Source organism: Trichechus manatus, unplaced genomic scaffold (genome assembly GCF_000243295.1).
Source record: "Trichechus manatus latirostris isolate Lorelei unplaced genomic scaffold, TriManLat1.0 scaffold00079, whole genome shotgun sequence".
Lineage (NCBI taxonomy): Eukaryota > Metazoa > Chordata > Mammalia > Sirenia > Trichechidae > Trichechus > Trichechus manatus.
The window spans coordinates 8380892-8396640 of NW_004444015.1; the positions used below are offsets into that span (position 1 = coordinate 8380892).

Below are 15749 nucleotides of genomic sequence, written 5' to 3' on the forward strand. Positions count from 1 at the left end.
GCAGTTTGACAATTAGTCCAAGAGTTCTTTCCTCTTGCCCATGTGCAATTTAGCATTTAAACTTTTACAGTTGTCTTCCCTATTGCCAAAGCCCCATGTGGTATGTTCTTGATTAAAGTGAAAGCCTGCTGTGGCCCAAGGTTGTGTGTACACCCTCTCAGCTGTCCAGAGGGTGGGAGGTACTGGTAGGAACAGAGTTATATCTGTGATGAAGATCAAGACTCCAAAGATTACCTGAGCCAGGGGGATTAATTTACTGTCTATTTTGTGCCAGGCACTGTGCTAGGTGTTGGGGAAAAAGTAGTAAACAAGACAGCTAAAGATCCTGCCCTTATAGAACTCATTGCCTATTGAGGCAGAAATTTAAATTAAAAATTCAGACATATGTAATTATTTGCTGTGATGAAGCTATTGAAGCAAGGTTAGTAGTAAAACCCCATTGGCTGTAAAGAGTGTTATGGAGGATATGAGAGAATGTAACAGGGAACCTAGTTTAGGTTGGGGTCAGGGAATGCTCCGAGACATAGTATAGTATCAACAACTGAAAATTTCATTTCTGAAAAAAGTTTTTATATACTATATCTTTACATATATGCTTAATCGTGTGTGTGTGATTTGAATTTTAACATGTTTTTCAAGTGTTGGATATAGTAAGTATCACTTCATAAAAGAATCTAGGTCCATATCAGTCATTGTTATTGAGATTTTTAAAGTTTCCCTTCTGATAATATTCTTTTTTTGTTTCCCCTTAAACAGTATACACTTTGGAATTTCCTCCCAAAGAATCTGTTTGAACAGTTTAGAAGAATTGCAAATTTTTATTTTCTCATCATTTTCCTTGTACAGGTAAGAACTTCCTAAATAGCCACTCATCTTTTAGAAACTTGGTTCCTTCAAACAAATTTTCAGTCCATTTCTAACCTTAAAGTGTTTGTTTGATGAAAACATATTCAGGGTTTATTATTAATATGACTTTTTATAAAGTAGTAATCACATTTTAAGGTTTATATTATTTTTATATATTTCTAAAGTACTGTTTTTACTAGAAAACCTTTTTTCTCCCATTATTACTTTCTTTAAAGCTTTTGTGGATTTTATATCTGTTCATCGTAAAGGGACGTGTATTTTGTACCATTAAATGCAGTGGCACCTATCATAACTGAAAATAATTCAAACTAACAGTTTTACTTTGTTAAACACCAATGATGGCCTAACTGAAAATTTGTCACTGATCTTCCTCGATTGCTGCTTTTCCTCTTCTTCTTTCACTTATGCACGTTAAGGTTGAAAGACTGGTAGATCAATCTGCTTCCCTCTGTTCCTTCTGATGTTTTACCTATTTTGGACATTTTCAGTTGTATCTCCTATCTTTAAGTCGATAAGCCAGTAAAATCTCTCACCAAATTTACCCCCTGAAAATTTTATTACATTCGAGGTACTTTTTTTCCTCATTTCATTTTTTTAAACAAAGCAGGAAAATCCCAATGAAATTGCTCAAATGCCTTGTTGATGTTAAGTTTATCTACTTTGAGGCTTTGAGTGAATGGTCCTGTCATTGAATTTAGCCTGCTACTTAGAAACAGTCTGGGCTGTAATATGGGAAAGGGCCAATTTCAGTCTTGAATGATGGAACATTTGCAAAGGAGTCCCTCTAGATCCATGATCAGGTGTCTTACAGAGCAGCATAACATCAGCTACGAAGAGGATGCTGCTCACGTGAGTCATTCCACTTGGCCTGTGGTGCATTTCTGCAAATGTATAAGAAGTTCCTACTGTGTGCCATGCAGTAATGTAGACAACAAAGATGGTAGCAGGGACAGTGAGGATCAAGACATGGCTTTTCTACCCTTAAGAAGTTCATGTTACAACTGAGAAGACAGTCATGTATCCGTGTAATTTAATGTAGTAAATGTCCTGCTAGTACCATGAGCAAAATGCTGTGGGAATACAGTAGAAGTTAGGATTCTCTCTACCCAAGAGGAGTCTGAGAAGGCTTCAAAGAGGAGGTGAGCCTTGAAGGATTAGAAAGGTTTAACCTGGTGACCAATGCCAGACTGGCATCCCATGGGTAGGGAAGAGATTACAGAAAGGCACAGAGCCCCATAAAAGCCTGGTGTGTACATGGAAGTATACACTGTGTCTGCAGCACAGGATGTGTGGCAGGGTAGACTGGGGAATGAGAGTTGAGATTTTAGGGCTGATTGAACTCATGATCTTCCTTCCTTCTAATCTAGTTCTCTTGAAGTATTTCATTTTTCAGTGACTGATGACAGCATCCACTCAGGCACATTAAGCAGAAACGTGGAAAACATCTTTGATCACCCCCTACGTATAATCCTTCACCAGTCCTACCATTATTGTCTCCTGCATATTGCCTCGTAAACAACTTCTTTCCGTGTCTACTGCTACCACCCTAGTCCAAGCCATCATCTTTCACCTGGATTGCAGGAGTAGCCTCCTAAATGGATTCCCTGCCTCCACTCTTTTGTTCATTTCCAAACTGTCTTCCACCAAGCAGTGAGAAGGATCTTTTCAAACTGCAGTACTGTTCATATAATCTCTCCCTGTCTAAAGCCTTTAATACTTCCCCGTTTGTGGGATAAAGCATAAATAGCTTACTCTGACCTAGAGGGCCCTGCATGGTCTGGCCGCTGTCTCCCTCTCTGGCCCCATCAGGCACCACACACCCTCCTTGCCACTGGCTTCCTTCATCTCCCTTCTGCCAGAGACACTTAGCATTCACTGTTAGACCATGCCTCAAAAGCCCCCATCTGCCTGTTAACTCTTACTCACCTTTCAGATCTCAGCATCTGTACACTTCTGGTGATTTGTTGTAATGTCCAGTTTTCCCTTTAAGCTGCCAGCTACATGAGGGCAGGGGCTTGTCTCCATCTTGTTAAAGCTACATCTCTAGAACCTAGCTGATAATAGCACAGGGCTGACAGAGAGGGGCTCAACAAATAGGTGTTGAATGAATAGATTTACTTCAGTAAAAGAGTTAATCCAAGCTGGAATGAAAAGTAAGCCTGAATTAAGGACTATTTCTTAAACTAACTGTTATGTGGGTTGCTTTTGTTTCGATGAGAATTAACACAGAATGTGTTTTGCCTGCTTTTCTCTCTGAAACGTTTGCAGAATGTAAGTGCTACATATGCATTAATGGCTTATTTTCATTTTACTATCAATTTAATTTCTTCACCTAGGTCACAGTAGACACACCAACCAGCCCAGTTACCAGTGGACTTCCACTATTCTTTGTTATAACTGTTACAGCCATCAAGCAGGTAAATTTCCTATTTACAGTTATGCCTGCATTCCAGTCCAGTTTGGTTTGCAATTCCTTGTCAGTGTTTGTTTTTCATATTTATATAGAGTAGGCAGTATCCTTGATGCATTTCATTTATATTTGGTTCCCATCGAAAACCCATTAAATTGATTTTAATGCGTATACTTAATTTCTTTGCTCCTTTTCTCCTCAACATCTATGTGCAGGGGTGAGAGGATCAAAGAAAGAGTAAGTAGAAGGTACAGCTCAGTTGGGGATTGGGAGGTGAATTTTTAATGTGCATTAATTGTTTCAGTCTGGTATGTCTGTCTGAAAAAGTCCCATTCTAGTGGACGTTTATTATTGTTGTCTATAGCAGAGAACTCAAGAGCACAAATGCTGTAATTTTTTCATCTTTCCTTATGCTGGAAACTCTGGTGGTGTAGTGGTTAAGAGCTACACCTGCTAACCAAAAGGTCGGCAGTTCGAATCCACGAGCTGCTCCTTGGAAACCCCTATGGGGCAGTTCTACCCTGTCCTATAGGGTTGCTATGAGTTGGAACAAACTTGACAGCAATGGGTTTGGTTTTTTTTTTTTGTTTTCCTTATGCTATTGAAGGACCTGGGGTGGTAGGTAGGGGAGACTTTCGTTTGGGTTTCTTCTTGTCAAAGCTGCTACAGATTGTGATGTTGATGTTTTTGAAGCAATTTCAACATTTATATGGTAGTACCTTTGAAAAATTGCAGAAGAAATTGATAATGAAACAGTAAACTGGGGCTGAAGGGGTGGGTTAACAATCTTTATCATATATTGGGATGGTCCATAGGACTTAACTAATGACAAACATACTTTTAGACAATAATTATCAAGGTGCTTTTAAAAAGTTATCCAAAAAAGCTTACAAAATAAAGTTCTGTTTAACAGTTTTGGGAACAAGGTTACTCTTTCCTCTTGAGGTTATCTGCTCCCCTATCTTGCCTACCAGGAACTGCAAGAATATTTCATCAAGTGTTTGGTTGCTAAATAAAGACTTTTGGAATGTTCTTTCCCTTAGGCTCTTAGGATTATTTTCTTTAACGTCATAGAATTACTGGTTCCAAGAATAGCATGTATAGTTTTCAAAAGTTTTTACTAATTTATTTTACTCCCGTTACTAGTTCATGTTAATTCCTTTCTTTCCTCACTGGCATCACAGAAAGTATCCTATGAAGTCATAGCCTAGCTTTGTCATTAAGAGGGACAGAAGAGTAATGAATATGGCCTTTGAGGGGGAAAAAAAGGGAAAGACGATCAAGAGATTTTTCAAAGAGTTGTAGTTGAAAAGATACAGAAGACATAGGCATTACTAAAAAGAAAAAGAGCAGAGGGGTGTAAAAAAGGAGAAGAGGCTATGCTCAAACTAATGAAGATCTTCCTTCCTTTGTTCTTTTCGTTTAAATCTGTTCCAGACAAAAAGCACAAACAAAAATGAACCATTAGGTGTTTCCCTGATTACTTTTAACTATCAAAAATGGACACCAATTTTGGAGGGTTGTGGGGACCATGGTCTCAGGGAACATCTAGCTCAATCGGCATAACACAGTTTATAAAGACAATGTTCTACATTCTACCTTGTTGAGTAGCGTCTGGGGTCTTAAAAGCCTGTGAGCAGCCATCTAAGATACTCCACTGGTCTCTTCCCTTCGGGAGCAAGGGAGAATGAAGAGAACAAAATACAAGGAAAAGATTAGTCCAAAGGACTAATGGACCACAGCTACCAAGGCCTCCACCGGACTGAGCCCAGGACTGCTAGATGGTGCCCGGCTACCACCACTGACTGCCCTGACCGGGATCACAACAGAGGGTTCTGGACAGAGTTGGAGAAGGACATAGAACAAAATTCTAACTCACAAAAGAAAAGACCAGATTTCCTGGCCTGACAGACTGGAAAAACCCCGAGAGTATGGTCCCCAGACACCCTTTTAGCTCAATGGTGAAGTTATCTCTGAGGTTCACCGTTCAGCCTGGGAGTGGACAGCCCCGTAAAACCAAATGAGACTAATGAGGTACAGTAGTCCAGTGACAAGGGCCAGAAGGCAGAAGGGGACAAGGAAGCTGGTGATAGGGAACCCAAGGTTGAGTAAGGATAGTGTTGATGTGTTGTGAGATTGTTATCCACTGTCATAGGGCAACATTTGTAGTAACTGTTAAATGAGAAACTATTTTGTTCTGTAAGCCTTCATCTTAAGTGAGAATAGCAGCACGATTGGAAGAGCGTAGTCGATGTCACTGAACTGTGCATGTAGAAATTTTTGAAATGGTGTATCTTTGGCTATGTGTATTTTCACCAAAAAAAAAAAAATTGAGAAGTTAGAGGGTTGACATGTTGTGGGGTTGTTAACCAGTGTCATAAAACAATATGTGTACTACTGTTTCATGAGAAACTATTTGTTCTGTAAGCCTTCACCTGAAGTACAATAAAAAAAAAAAATTAAAAAACCAAAAAAAAGGACACTAATTTATATTCTCTTTTATCGCCAATTCAGTGGAGTTTAACTGTTCATCTCAAATAAAGCTTATCGTAAATTATCTACCAAAACAATCCTAACTTGCCTTTTTTAATTCTCTGTGGGAGGGGAAGACTTATGATATTTCCTCAGAAATGATCACGTCAACTGTCTAGTACAGAAGAATGTATTTAAGTGATTAATTCTGTAAGAAAATAAAAACTCAAAACATTTTTTTTCAAATTAAGAAAGAGAAAACTAACATTAATTTGAATAAGAGTAGAATTAAAAGACTAAATTATAATCCTTCACAGTGGAACAAGAGTAACTGTCTATGCTGGTGTTTTCGTTATTACTTATCTAAAGAATGAAGGAACCTTTTAATGCAATAAAGCTGTTTACCTAAGGGTTAGTTTGAAAGTGTGTCTCAGTTTTTGCTATTAAAATGTGAAGCTTTGTCTCTTTAGCATACTGAGTTGAAATTAATACTCTTGAGTGTAAATATCTGCTGGTGATTCATGGGGGGTTATGGATTATTAATGACTTTACTTCATTGTCTGAGCTTGATTGTATAGTTATTTTTATCCCTCTAGGGATATGAGGACTGGCTGAGACACAGAGCTGACAACGAAGTCAATAAGAGCACTGTTAACATTATTGAAAATGCAAAGCGAGTGAAAAAAGAATGTGAAAAAATCAAGGTATTTTTTTTTTCATTCATACCTTTTTCTATTGTGGTAAAATAAATATAAGAAAGTTCATCATTTTTAAAACCATTTTCAAATGTACAAGTTAGTGACATTAAGTACATTCACAATATTGTGCAACCATCACCACCATCTAGTTCAGAACATTTTTTCATCATACCAAAAGGAAACCCTGTACCCATTAAGCAGTCACTCCCCATTGCCTCTCCCCCCAGGCCCTGTACACCAGTAATCTGCTTTTTGTCTCTATGGATTTATATATTCTAGATAGTTTATATAAATGGAAATATATGTAGTCTTTTATGTCTCACTTCTTTCACTTAGCATAATGTTTTCAAGGTTCATCCACCTTGTAGCATGTATCAGTACTTCATTCCTTTTTATGGCTGAATAATACTCCATTGTATGGATACATCACATTTCACATATACCAGTTGAACATTTGGGTTGTTTCCACCTTTTGGTTGTTATGAATAGTGCTGTTGTAAACTTTCATGTACAAGTTTTTCTTTTGAATACTGTTTTCAGTTTTCTTGAGTGTATATCTAGCAGTGGAATTGCTGGGTCATACAGTAATTCTATGTTTAATATATTGAGGAACTACCAAACTGGTTTCCACAGTGACTGCACCATTTTACATTCCCAGCAGTAGTGTATAAGGGTTCCAATTTCTCTACATCCTAGCCATCACTTGTGATTATCTGTCTTGTTAATTATATCTATCCTAGTAGGTGTGAAGTAGTGTCACCTTATGGTTTTGATTTGCATTTCCCTGGTGGCTAATGATGTTAAGCATCTTTTCATGTGCTTGTTTGGCCATTTGTATATCATCTTTGGAGTCTATTCAAATCCTTTGCCCATTTTTTAATTGGATTATTTGTTTTTATTTTAGTGTACCACAGACCTTAAATTCCTTTAGCTGTAGATTGCTATTGGCTTGTGCTTTGTGTGGGATCTGTGGTATAGGAAGATTTTTCTCAGTGTTTCTTCTCCACCTTCCACTCTTAGCAGGCCGTACACTCCTGAGCCACAGAGAGTGTCTCTCTCTGTGCCCCCCGTCCCCCAGGAAGGGGGTTTCTTAGTTCTCCTGCTCCAGTATCAGTATTAGGCAGGCCCTATGTACCTATGTACCAGAAAGATGTTTACCTGTGTTTTATTGACTATGCAAAGGCATTTGACTGTGTGGATCATAACCAATTATGGATAACATTGCGAAGAATGGGGGTTCCAGAACACTTAATTGTGCTCATGAGGAACCTGTACATAGAACAAGAGGCCGTTGTTCGAACAGAACAAGGGGATACTTCGTGGTTTAAACTCAGGAAATGTGTGCGTCAGGGTTGTATCCTTTTACCATACCTGCTCAATCTGTATGCTGAGCAAATAATCCGAGAAGCTGGCCTGTATGAAGAAGAACACAGCATCAGGATTGGAGGAAGACTCATAAACAACCTGCATTATGCAGATGACACTACCTTGCTTTCTGAAAACAAAGAGGACTTGAAGCACTTACTGATGCTTACCTATTCAAAGACTATACCCTTCACTGTGGATTACTCCTCAACAGAAAACAAAAATCCTCACAACTGGACAAATCAGCAGCACAATGATAAACGGAGAAAAGATTAAAGTTGTGAAGGATTTCATTTTTCTTGGATCCACAATCAACACCCATGGAAGCAGCAGTCAGGAAATCAAAAGATGTATTGCATTGGGCAAATCTGCTGCAAAAGACCTCTTTAAAGTGTTGAAAAGCAAAGATGTCACCTTGAGGACTAAGATGCGCCTGACCCAAGCCATGGTATTTTCAGTCACCTCATGTGCATGTAAAAACTGAACAATGAATAAGGAATACAGAAGAAGAATTGACGCCTTTGAATTGTGGTGTTGGCAAAGAATATTGAATATACCATGGACTGCCAAAAGAATGAAATCTGTCTTGGAAGAAGTACAACCAGAATGCCCCTTAGAAGCAAGGATATCGAGACTTCGTCTCACATACATGCTTTGGACATGTTGTCAGGAGGGATGAGTCCCTGGAGAAGGACATCATGCTTGATAAAGTAGAGGGTCAGAGAAAGTGATGGATTGACACAGTGGCTGCAACAATGGGCTCAAACATAACAATGATTGTGAGGATGGTGCAGGACCGGGCAGTGTTTTGTTCCGTTGTACACAGGGTCACTATGAGTCAGAATTGACTCGACGGAACCTAACAACAACAAACAACATGTACCTGAGCCTCAGGGGATGGACTTTCTCAGTATTCCTGCCTCGCATACCCTCCTTCCCCCCATGGCAGCTGAACTTGGCCCTGTATCAGTGCCAGGTCCCGGTCTGAGTGAGTTTTCTCTTACCTCTCCTCCAGCAATAGCCAACATTTCCTTTGAACTACTTCTGGGAGGGTTTCTGACCTTTCCCCTAGATGTAGATGGCTTTTGCCACATATGGGAGAAGGTGTTGTGCCTGTGTCCTCGCAACAGTCAGTCACCACCTGTGTGCCTGTACCAGTGAGGAGGGCTCTTTAGGTCTCCTGCTCTCACTCTTTCTCATGAGTACCCAGAGGAGGCCTGTGGAGAAGAGTGGACAAGTGCTCCTGACCGCTCTTTGTCTAGCAGGCTCCCAGAGATTCTAAACTGTCACATTAGCTCACATTCAGCCTTTAAGAATGGGTCACAATTCCGGCTGTTTTCTTCTTCCCCACTTTTATGGCAGCCATTTCTTCCTCCTGTGCTCTGTCAGTTGTGAAACTTTTCATTTGCCCTGTCTCTTCTTAGGGACTTGTCTCTGTTTGAATCTTAGTTCACCTGGTTGCCTTGCAACCTTAGCTCTCTGATGAACTAAACAAAGTTAAGATTTTCGTAGATTATCCAGCTTTTTGTAATTTTTGCGATGAGTGTTTTTTTAATATCCAAAATGAAAGCAGAACTCTAGAATTAACCTTTTAACTGGAACATGTCATTTCCATACAAGTCCATTGTCTTCAGGGTGAGGCTTATCCTTAGCGCTGCCTGCTTGGCCCTTTGTGATCTGACTCCTGCTATCTCACCTGCCTCAGCTTGTACTCCATAAGCACTGGGCCTTTATGTTTCGTATCTAAAGGAATTGTAAGTGTTGTAGAAGAAATGCCCTCTTTGTGATTTTTATTTTTCCGTGATTGAGAGTTAGTTTCCAATTTCTAAGGAGTTTTTCCTTCTTCTAAGATGTTTTAGGACTTTGTTATTTTCCTTCTAAGTATTTAAGCATAGACTATGGTTTTATGTAAGCTACGCAAGTGTTTATGTAAATGAGGAAGAAAATATCCCAACAAATTAAATATTATATACAAATTAATTAAATTATTGACACTGTTGTTCTTTACCACTGAAGAAGATTGGCAAAGAAAGGAAAATTATTACTGAATAGATCTTGAAATTTTCATCTTTATGTTGTAAGTAGAAGGCAGGTGTTTCATTTCTTCGGGTTTCTCAACCAGTATGTCCAGACTGATCTGTGAGGTACTGACTCCTTCCTAAAGTGAGTTGTCTGTGCCACCAGCAGCCTCCTCCTTTTACCCGAGGGTGCTAAACAAAAGGCTTATTTATTGTTTTCTGTAAATGCCATGGTCTGAAATATGTTAGGAAGCACTGGATTAGATGTTCTTACATCTTCCCAAATTAAAAACAAACGAACAAAATCATTCTCACTATTCCTAAGTTGAGAGTAAAGTAGTTAGTTGCAGGGTATTCGTAATAATTATTATTAACACCTATCAGATGGTTAATACATGCCAGGCACGTTGCTAAATGCTTTACCTGTATCGCCATTTCATCCTTATGCCAATCCTGTGAGGTAGTTGGCAATCATCTAAGGCACTTACCAAGGCCATATAGTTAAGTGACAGAGTTGGGACATGAAGTCAGGTTACAGAATTCAAGCTTTTAGCCATTATGAGTTACTCCATACAATATAAAATTCTCTGCAGTAGATATGATTCATGATCTGTGCTCTTTTATATTTTCCCTCTTCTTTATTTGAAGTTTGAGTACTTGCTGATAGGAAATGGTTTCTCAAGACTCTGTATCGAGTCTTCTGATATCAGATAAATTGTTGAAAAATGACCTGTAGAAAACATCAGTTTGTGTTTTTCCAATATTATGGGAAAAATAGATGCTTCTTTAATTAAGAGACTTCTTGAGCACTGAAGAAGGTACTCAACACCCAACAATCACAACTGTTATTACAAGATTACACAGAAGGCAAAGCATGTTGAAATATGTATGGTACAGAGGGGGCGTATGCAACTGTGCAGTTTTCATGAATTGCCCTGCTTGTGATATGTAGACTTTCTCGATTCATTAATGAAGCAATAATGGTCGTTGACTTATCAAGAATTTGTACCAGAAATATCAGAGCAGACAGGTTCCAGGGTGCCTGACTCACTTATTAGAGGTTGCAGTTCAGTTCTAAGTTATCTTGAAAGCATCATAAGCCAACGTAACCTAAAAGAAGATTCCGAATGTTGAGTAATATTCTTTGATCACCTTTCATGCAGTGTAGGACACTGAGATATACTCTAAGCCCCAGAACAGGAGTAATGTGAGGGAATACAGTTATAACGAATGTTTTGTTTAGAATTAAGAATATTTATTTTTTCTCTCCATCTAGGTTGGTGATGTAGTCGAAGTACAGGCAGATGAAACCTTTCCTTGTGATCTTATTCTTTTATCATCATGCACCAGTGATGGAACCTGTTATGTCACTACAGCCAGTCTTGATGGAGAATCCAATTGCAAGGTAGTAGAACATTTTGACCTCAGGATAGTGAATCATACAATACTGATACCTACCACCCCTAATCTTTTACTTTCCTTTTTCCTATTCATGTAGATTTTGTATCTGAAGGCAGCTTTTGTGTAATTGTCTTTGGACTTCTAAGCAAATACTTCATTTTTGGAGCTCAGAGTGGTATTTGAGTGGGGAGATCCATGCCCCAAATAAAAGCCACCATGACTTTTATAGCACAGCTTGCATTTCATATTGACCTAATCCATTTAACATTTTATGTAGACTTTTAGAAATGGGAGTAATTGTTACTGAAGCTACAACTACATAAATAACTATATGTACTCTGACCTTACAGTTTGGTCTGTTTTTATTCTAAAAGTGATGGATATCTGCTTAAAGAAAATGTTTATTCCTGGGATATTATAAATCTAACCAGGAGTAATTTGATTGCTTTTTTAGTACCTTAGGATGTAGTTTAGCAAATGTTTGTTCTATTGCAGGTAGGAAAAATTAGAAACTGGTTAAAGTAAATTTGATCAAACGGGGGGATAAATTACTTTCCTGGTGCTTTCTGGTACAGTCAGTTCTTGGCCATCATCCAGAGCTCCATAGGGCATGAAGATATATCCTCTATATGCTGCCTGTAAGGAAGGATATTAATGCTTTCACCTCTGGGTATATCCTTGGAGGGCTTTCCTCTGCTTGCTAATTTCATCCAGAGTTGAGGACCAGGACTAACTAAGTATGTAAAAAAGGAACTTAACTACCTGATAGATAACTAATGCTATACTTCAGAGGCATAGTGATGGACTAGTTGCTGTTTAGAAACAAAGTTCTATTTCAGGAAATGTCAAGATAAAAATTGAGAGATCTGCCTAAAGATTCCCTAATAAGGGAAGCATTTGTTTAGAGGAAGAAAACTTTCAAGTGGTTTCTTTTATCAAATAAATTGATCTGATTAAATCAGCTAAAAGTACAGAGGTTTTCAAAATCAGGAGATAGTTTTAAATATAGCTCAGACGGTTCCGTAATATTCTCTGAAGACCATGGCAACAGCTTTCCTATTGCGTAAGCAGTGCACTCTTTGAGTCTGCATTAACCCTTGTTTGATGATTTATAAATGGGTTCATTGGACCCTGCCTTGAGTTCTGGATGAATCAAGTACATAATATATAGTAGTAGGATATTCTGACTATAGCAAGACACACCATCTCCCTGCCCTTTGTTGGAAATGTAGTCACTTGGAGCATTTTCAGAATCATTATTTATGCTATTTGTATAGTGTAACTATTAATAACTTTTTTCTTGCTATTGGAAAACTTTTAGCATTCTTATGATTGAAAGGGTTATGTTCAATTCATATGTGTGTATCTACATCACCATACAGTATGGTGGGCAAAATAATAGGTCTCAGTTCTGTAAATAGTAGGCAAAAATAAGTGTGTTGAATTTTTCATGGGGTTTCAGTTAATTATATGCATGCTGCAAATGGAATCCTCTCAGTTGTCAGTATTAAGAAAAGCTTTTAGTTTTTTTTTTTAAATTATTATCTTTGAAACCCCCTTGCAGAAGGGTTATATTTCTAATTACCTGTAACATATTTTAAGAATAATACCGTAAAACTTATTTAGTGGGAAATGTGCATCAGTATTTGTATTATCTTGCCAAAGCCTCTTAGTAAAACATACTGTGTTCCTGGAATCAGGTGGGTGTATAATTGTGAAAAGAAACGCTTTTTTTGCTTTTTCTTCTGCTTTCATCCAGACACATTATGCAGTACGTGATACCATTGCACTGTGTACAGCCGAATCCATTGATACTCTTCGAGCAGCAATTGAATGTGAACAGCCTCAACCTGACCTCTACAAGTAAGAGTCACCTGGTTTCATGTCAGTGCTGTCTGTTGGCTATGCTTCTCTTTGCCACCAGTATTGCCAAGAAACACCCACCACTTATCAGCCTACTGTCATTTGTGTTTCTATGAGCTGTTCCTTCCTTCTGGCAGTGAAATGAATCAAATCAGCTTTGTTCACTACCAGCCTCAGAAAAATCGTTGTGGGCCAAGGCATCTTACTTGTGATTTTTCTTTTATTTTTGTTATTTGTAAACATGGACATCCATCAAATTTTAAGATTCTGTCTTCCCATAAGGCTGCTCTATCAGACCAATGCAGTTACCAGAGTTAATTAAAATAAAAATATTTAGTTGTCATCCAGCATTAAAGAGACAAGAGGATATGGGGCTGTGCAATTAGTCAGCACCGAATCCTTTTTTATGATGATCTTGAAGTGAGGATTACAAACAGGCCGTTTCTTGTCCATAGCAAACAGTTAAGTTGAGGGATCAGTAAATGGTGTAATTTCCTCTATTCTACCATGTTTAGGCTCCCTGGAGTAGGTTCATCGTTAACATTCATTGTGGATTGTCAAGCGTTTGGCATTTGACTTTAAGACTGGTTGATTAGATCATGGTGCTAATGACGGTAGAATAACAGATTTTATCCCCAAGTGGACCAATTAATTTCATTCTTGTCCACCGTTACAGATGGCATCCATAACCCATGCCAGCCATCTTGTTAATGCATGATGTTGGTCATAATGGGGGACAAAGTAGTTGAATACGGCTCACACTAATTGCCCAGTAGTGGGAAAACAAAGCATTTATCCTACTGCATTTTCCCATCTTCCCTGTTTTCCTTCTTCTGTATCCACCTTGATACTAGGAACTAGGGCCACAAAGTAAAACAGATGTTCTCTGCCTTCAAGGAGCTCACAGTGAGCAAAGGAAATAAAACAGTAATGCCAAGCCTATAATAAGTGCGATAATAGAGTTGAGTGCAAGGCCCATGGAACCACAGAAAAGGAAGTAACAGATTCTGCCTGAGTTAGAAAATAATACACACCTTTCAAATTTCTAGGGCAAACCCCCAAAATTGTCATTTTCCTTATATATGAAGGAGAATTTTAGGGCAGAGAAGGTTGTTCCAAATTAATCTAGACTAGATTGAGTGCCCTTGCTATATGACTTAAGAACACTGTACTTCCACTTCTTAGCACTAATAACTTCAACACTGCAATTACCTGTTTACTTGTCTGTCTTCCCTACTAGACTGTGAGCCGTGGGAGGGCAAGGAGCATGCCTTTCTTTCTTACCAGTGTATCTCTAGCACCTAGTACCGTACTGGCACAATTAATCTATGATGAAAGAATAAGCAGACTATCATACTTTCTGTATATAGTAATATAAAATAGTTCTTTTTTTTTCTGGGAAACAAAAACAAATGCTATTTATAATCTATATTGTAAAGCACTCATAGCACTCTTGTTAAGGAATGGTTAGGTCTTTTTTTGCAGAAGAGGAAATAGAGGCACAATAAATTCACAAGTGTTTATGATGTAGTTATCATATACCTAGCCATATTAAGTGATTAGGTTAAGCTCAGTATTGAGATCAGCTGCAAGACAGAGGCAAGAAATTTCCAAGATTGTAATCAAGTGTTCAGTCTATAAGACTAATGCTGTGGTTCTCAGCAGTGGGCCCTTGACCAGCAGCATCAGCATCACCTGGGAACTTGTTAGAAATGCAGATTCTCACCTGAATTAGAAACTCGAGCGTGGGGCTCAGCAATCTGTGGTTTAACAAGCCCTCCAGATGATTCTGATGCATGCTCAAGTGTATGAACTACACTGAACTGATGGTTTTGAAAGTTGTAACACCAGAAACCTTTCTTCACATGAATCATAAAATAGATGCCATGTTATTTTTATCAAGGAATAAAGGAGACTTATCTATACTCAGTGCCAAGTAAAGTTTCAAAATCAATTTAAAATCTTTTTTTTTTTTAACATTCTTATAAGCCATAATATTATTTTAAAAATCAGTTTAAAACGTTACACACCTTACCGGTTCAACACGACTTTACTTCAGAAATATAACAGGCTTTTGTAGTTCATTTGGAAAGCCTGGTGGTGTAGTGGTTAAGAGTTCAGCTGCTAGCCAAAAGGTCAGCAGTTCGAATCCACCAGGTGCTCCCTGGAAACCCTATGGAGCAGTTCTACTCTGTCCTGTAGGGTCACTATGAGTCGGAATTGACTTGATGGCAAAGGGTTTGGTTTGGGGTTTGGTAGTTCATTCAGAACTGTCTCTTTCGCATTATTTGTATTTTGATTCTTTCCCACATTTGTTGTATATGGATTTTACCTGGATGTAGAAAACACATTTGCTATTATGTTCTTTTTACAGGTTTGTTGGGCGAATCAATATCTATAGTAATAGTCTTGAAGCTGTTGCCAGGTTAGTTATTCCCTTACTCTGTCCTTTTGCGGGAGGGGTATATTTCTCTTTTAAGGCCATTATAATAGTCAAATACCTTTCTTTTTAGAAAGAGATATAAAGGTGAATAAACCTGGAGTAACTAGCCAGTGTCCCACTGATGGGTCTTAAGTAACTATTCTTGTGACTAATAAAGTCTCTGAGTGTGTGTAGCAGGGTGGAGGAGTGGTAGGGAGGATGTTGGAAATAAT

General features: G+C 38.4%; 1 protein-coding gene across 10 annotated transcripts in view; it reads left to right on the forward strand.

Annotated features, from left to right (window-relative positions):
* Positions 1-15749, forward strand: part of ATP11C (ATPase phospholipid transporting 11C) — a 182191-nt gene that overhangs the window by 99435 nt on the left and 67007 nt on the right. For 9 of the 10 annotated variants that reach the window (XR_002824789.1, XM_023735470.1, XM_023735475.1 and 6 more), the window contains 6 exons: positions 757-846; positions 3204-3284; positions 6346-6453; positions 11107-11235; positions 12991-13094; positions 15469-15519. Coding sequence is in view for 9 of the 10 variants with exons in the window: in XM_023735470.1 (XP_023591238.1) it covers positions 757-846; positions 3204-3284; positions 6346-6453; positions 11107-11235; positions 12991-13094; positions 15469-15519 (563 nt within the window). In the remaining variant the exon portion in view is untranslated. The remainder of the gene's footprint in view (positions 1-756; positions 847-3203; positions 3285-6345; positions 6454-11106; positions 11236-12990; positions 13095-15468; positions 15520-15749) is intronic. The other variant, XM_023735472.1, reaches the window with a different exon arrangement.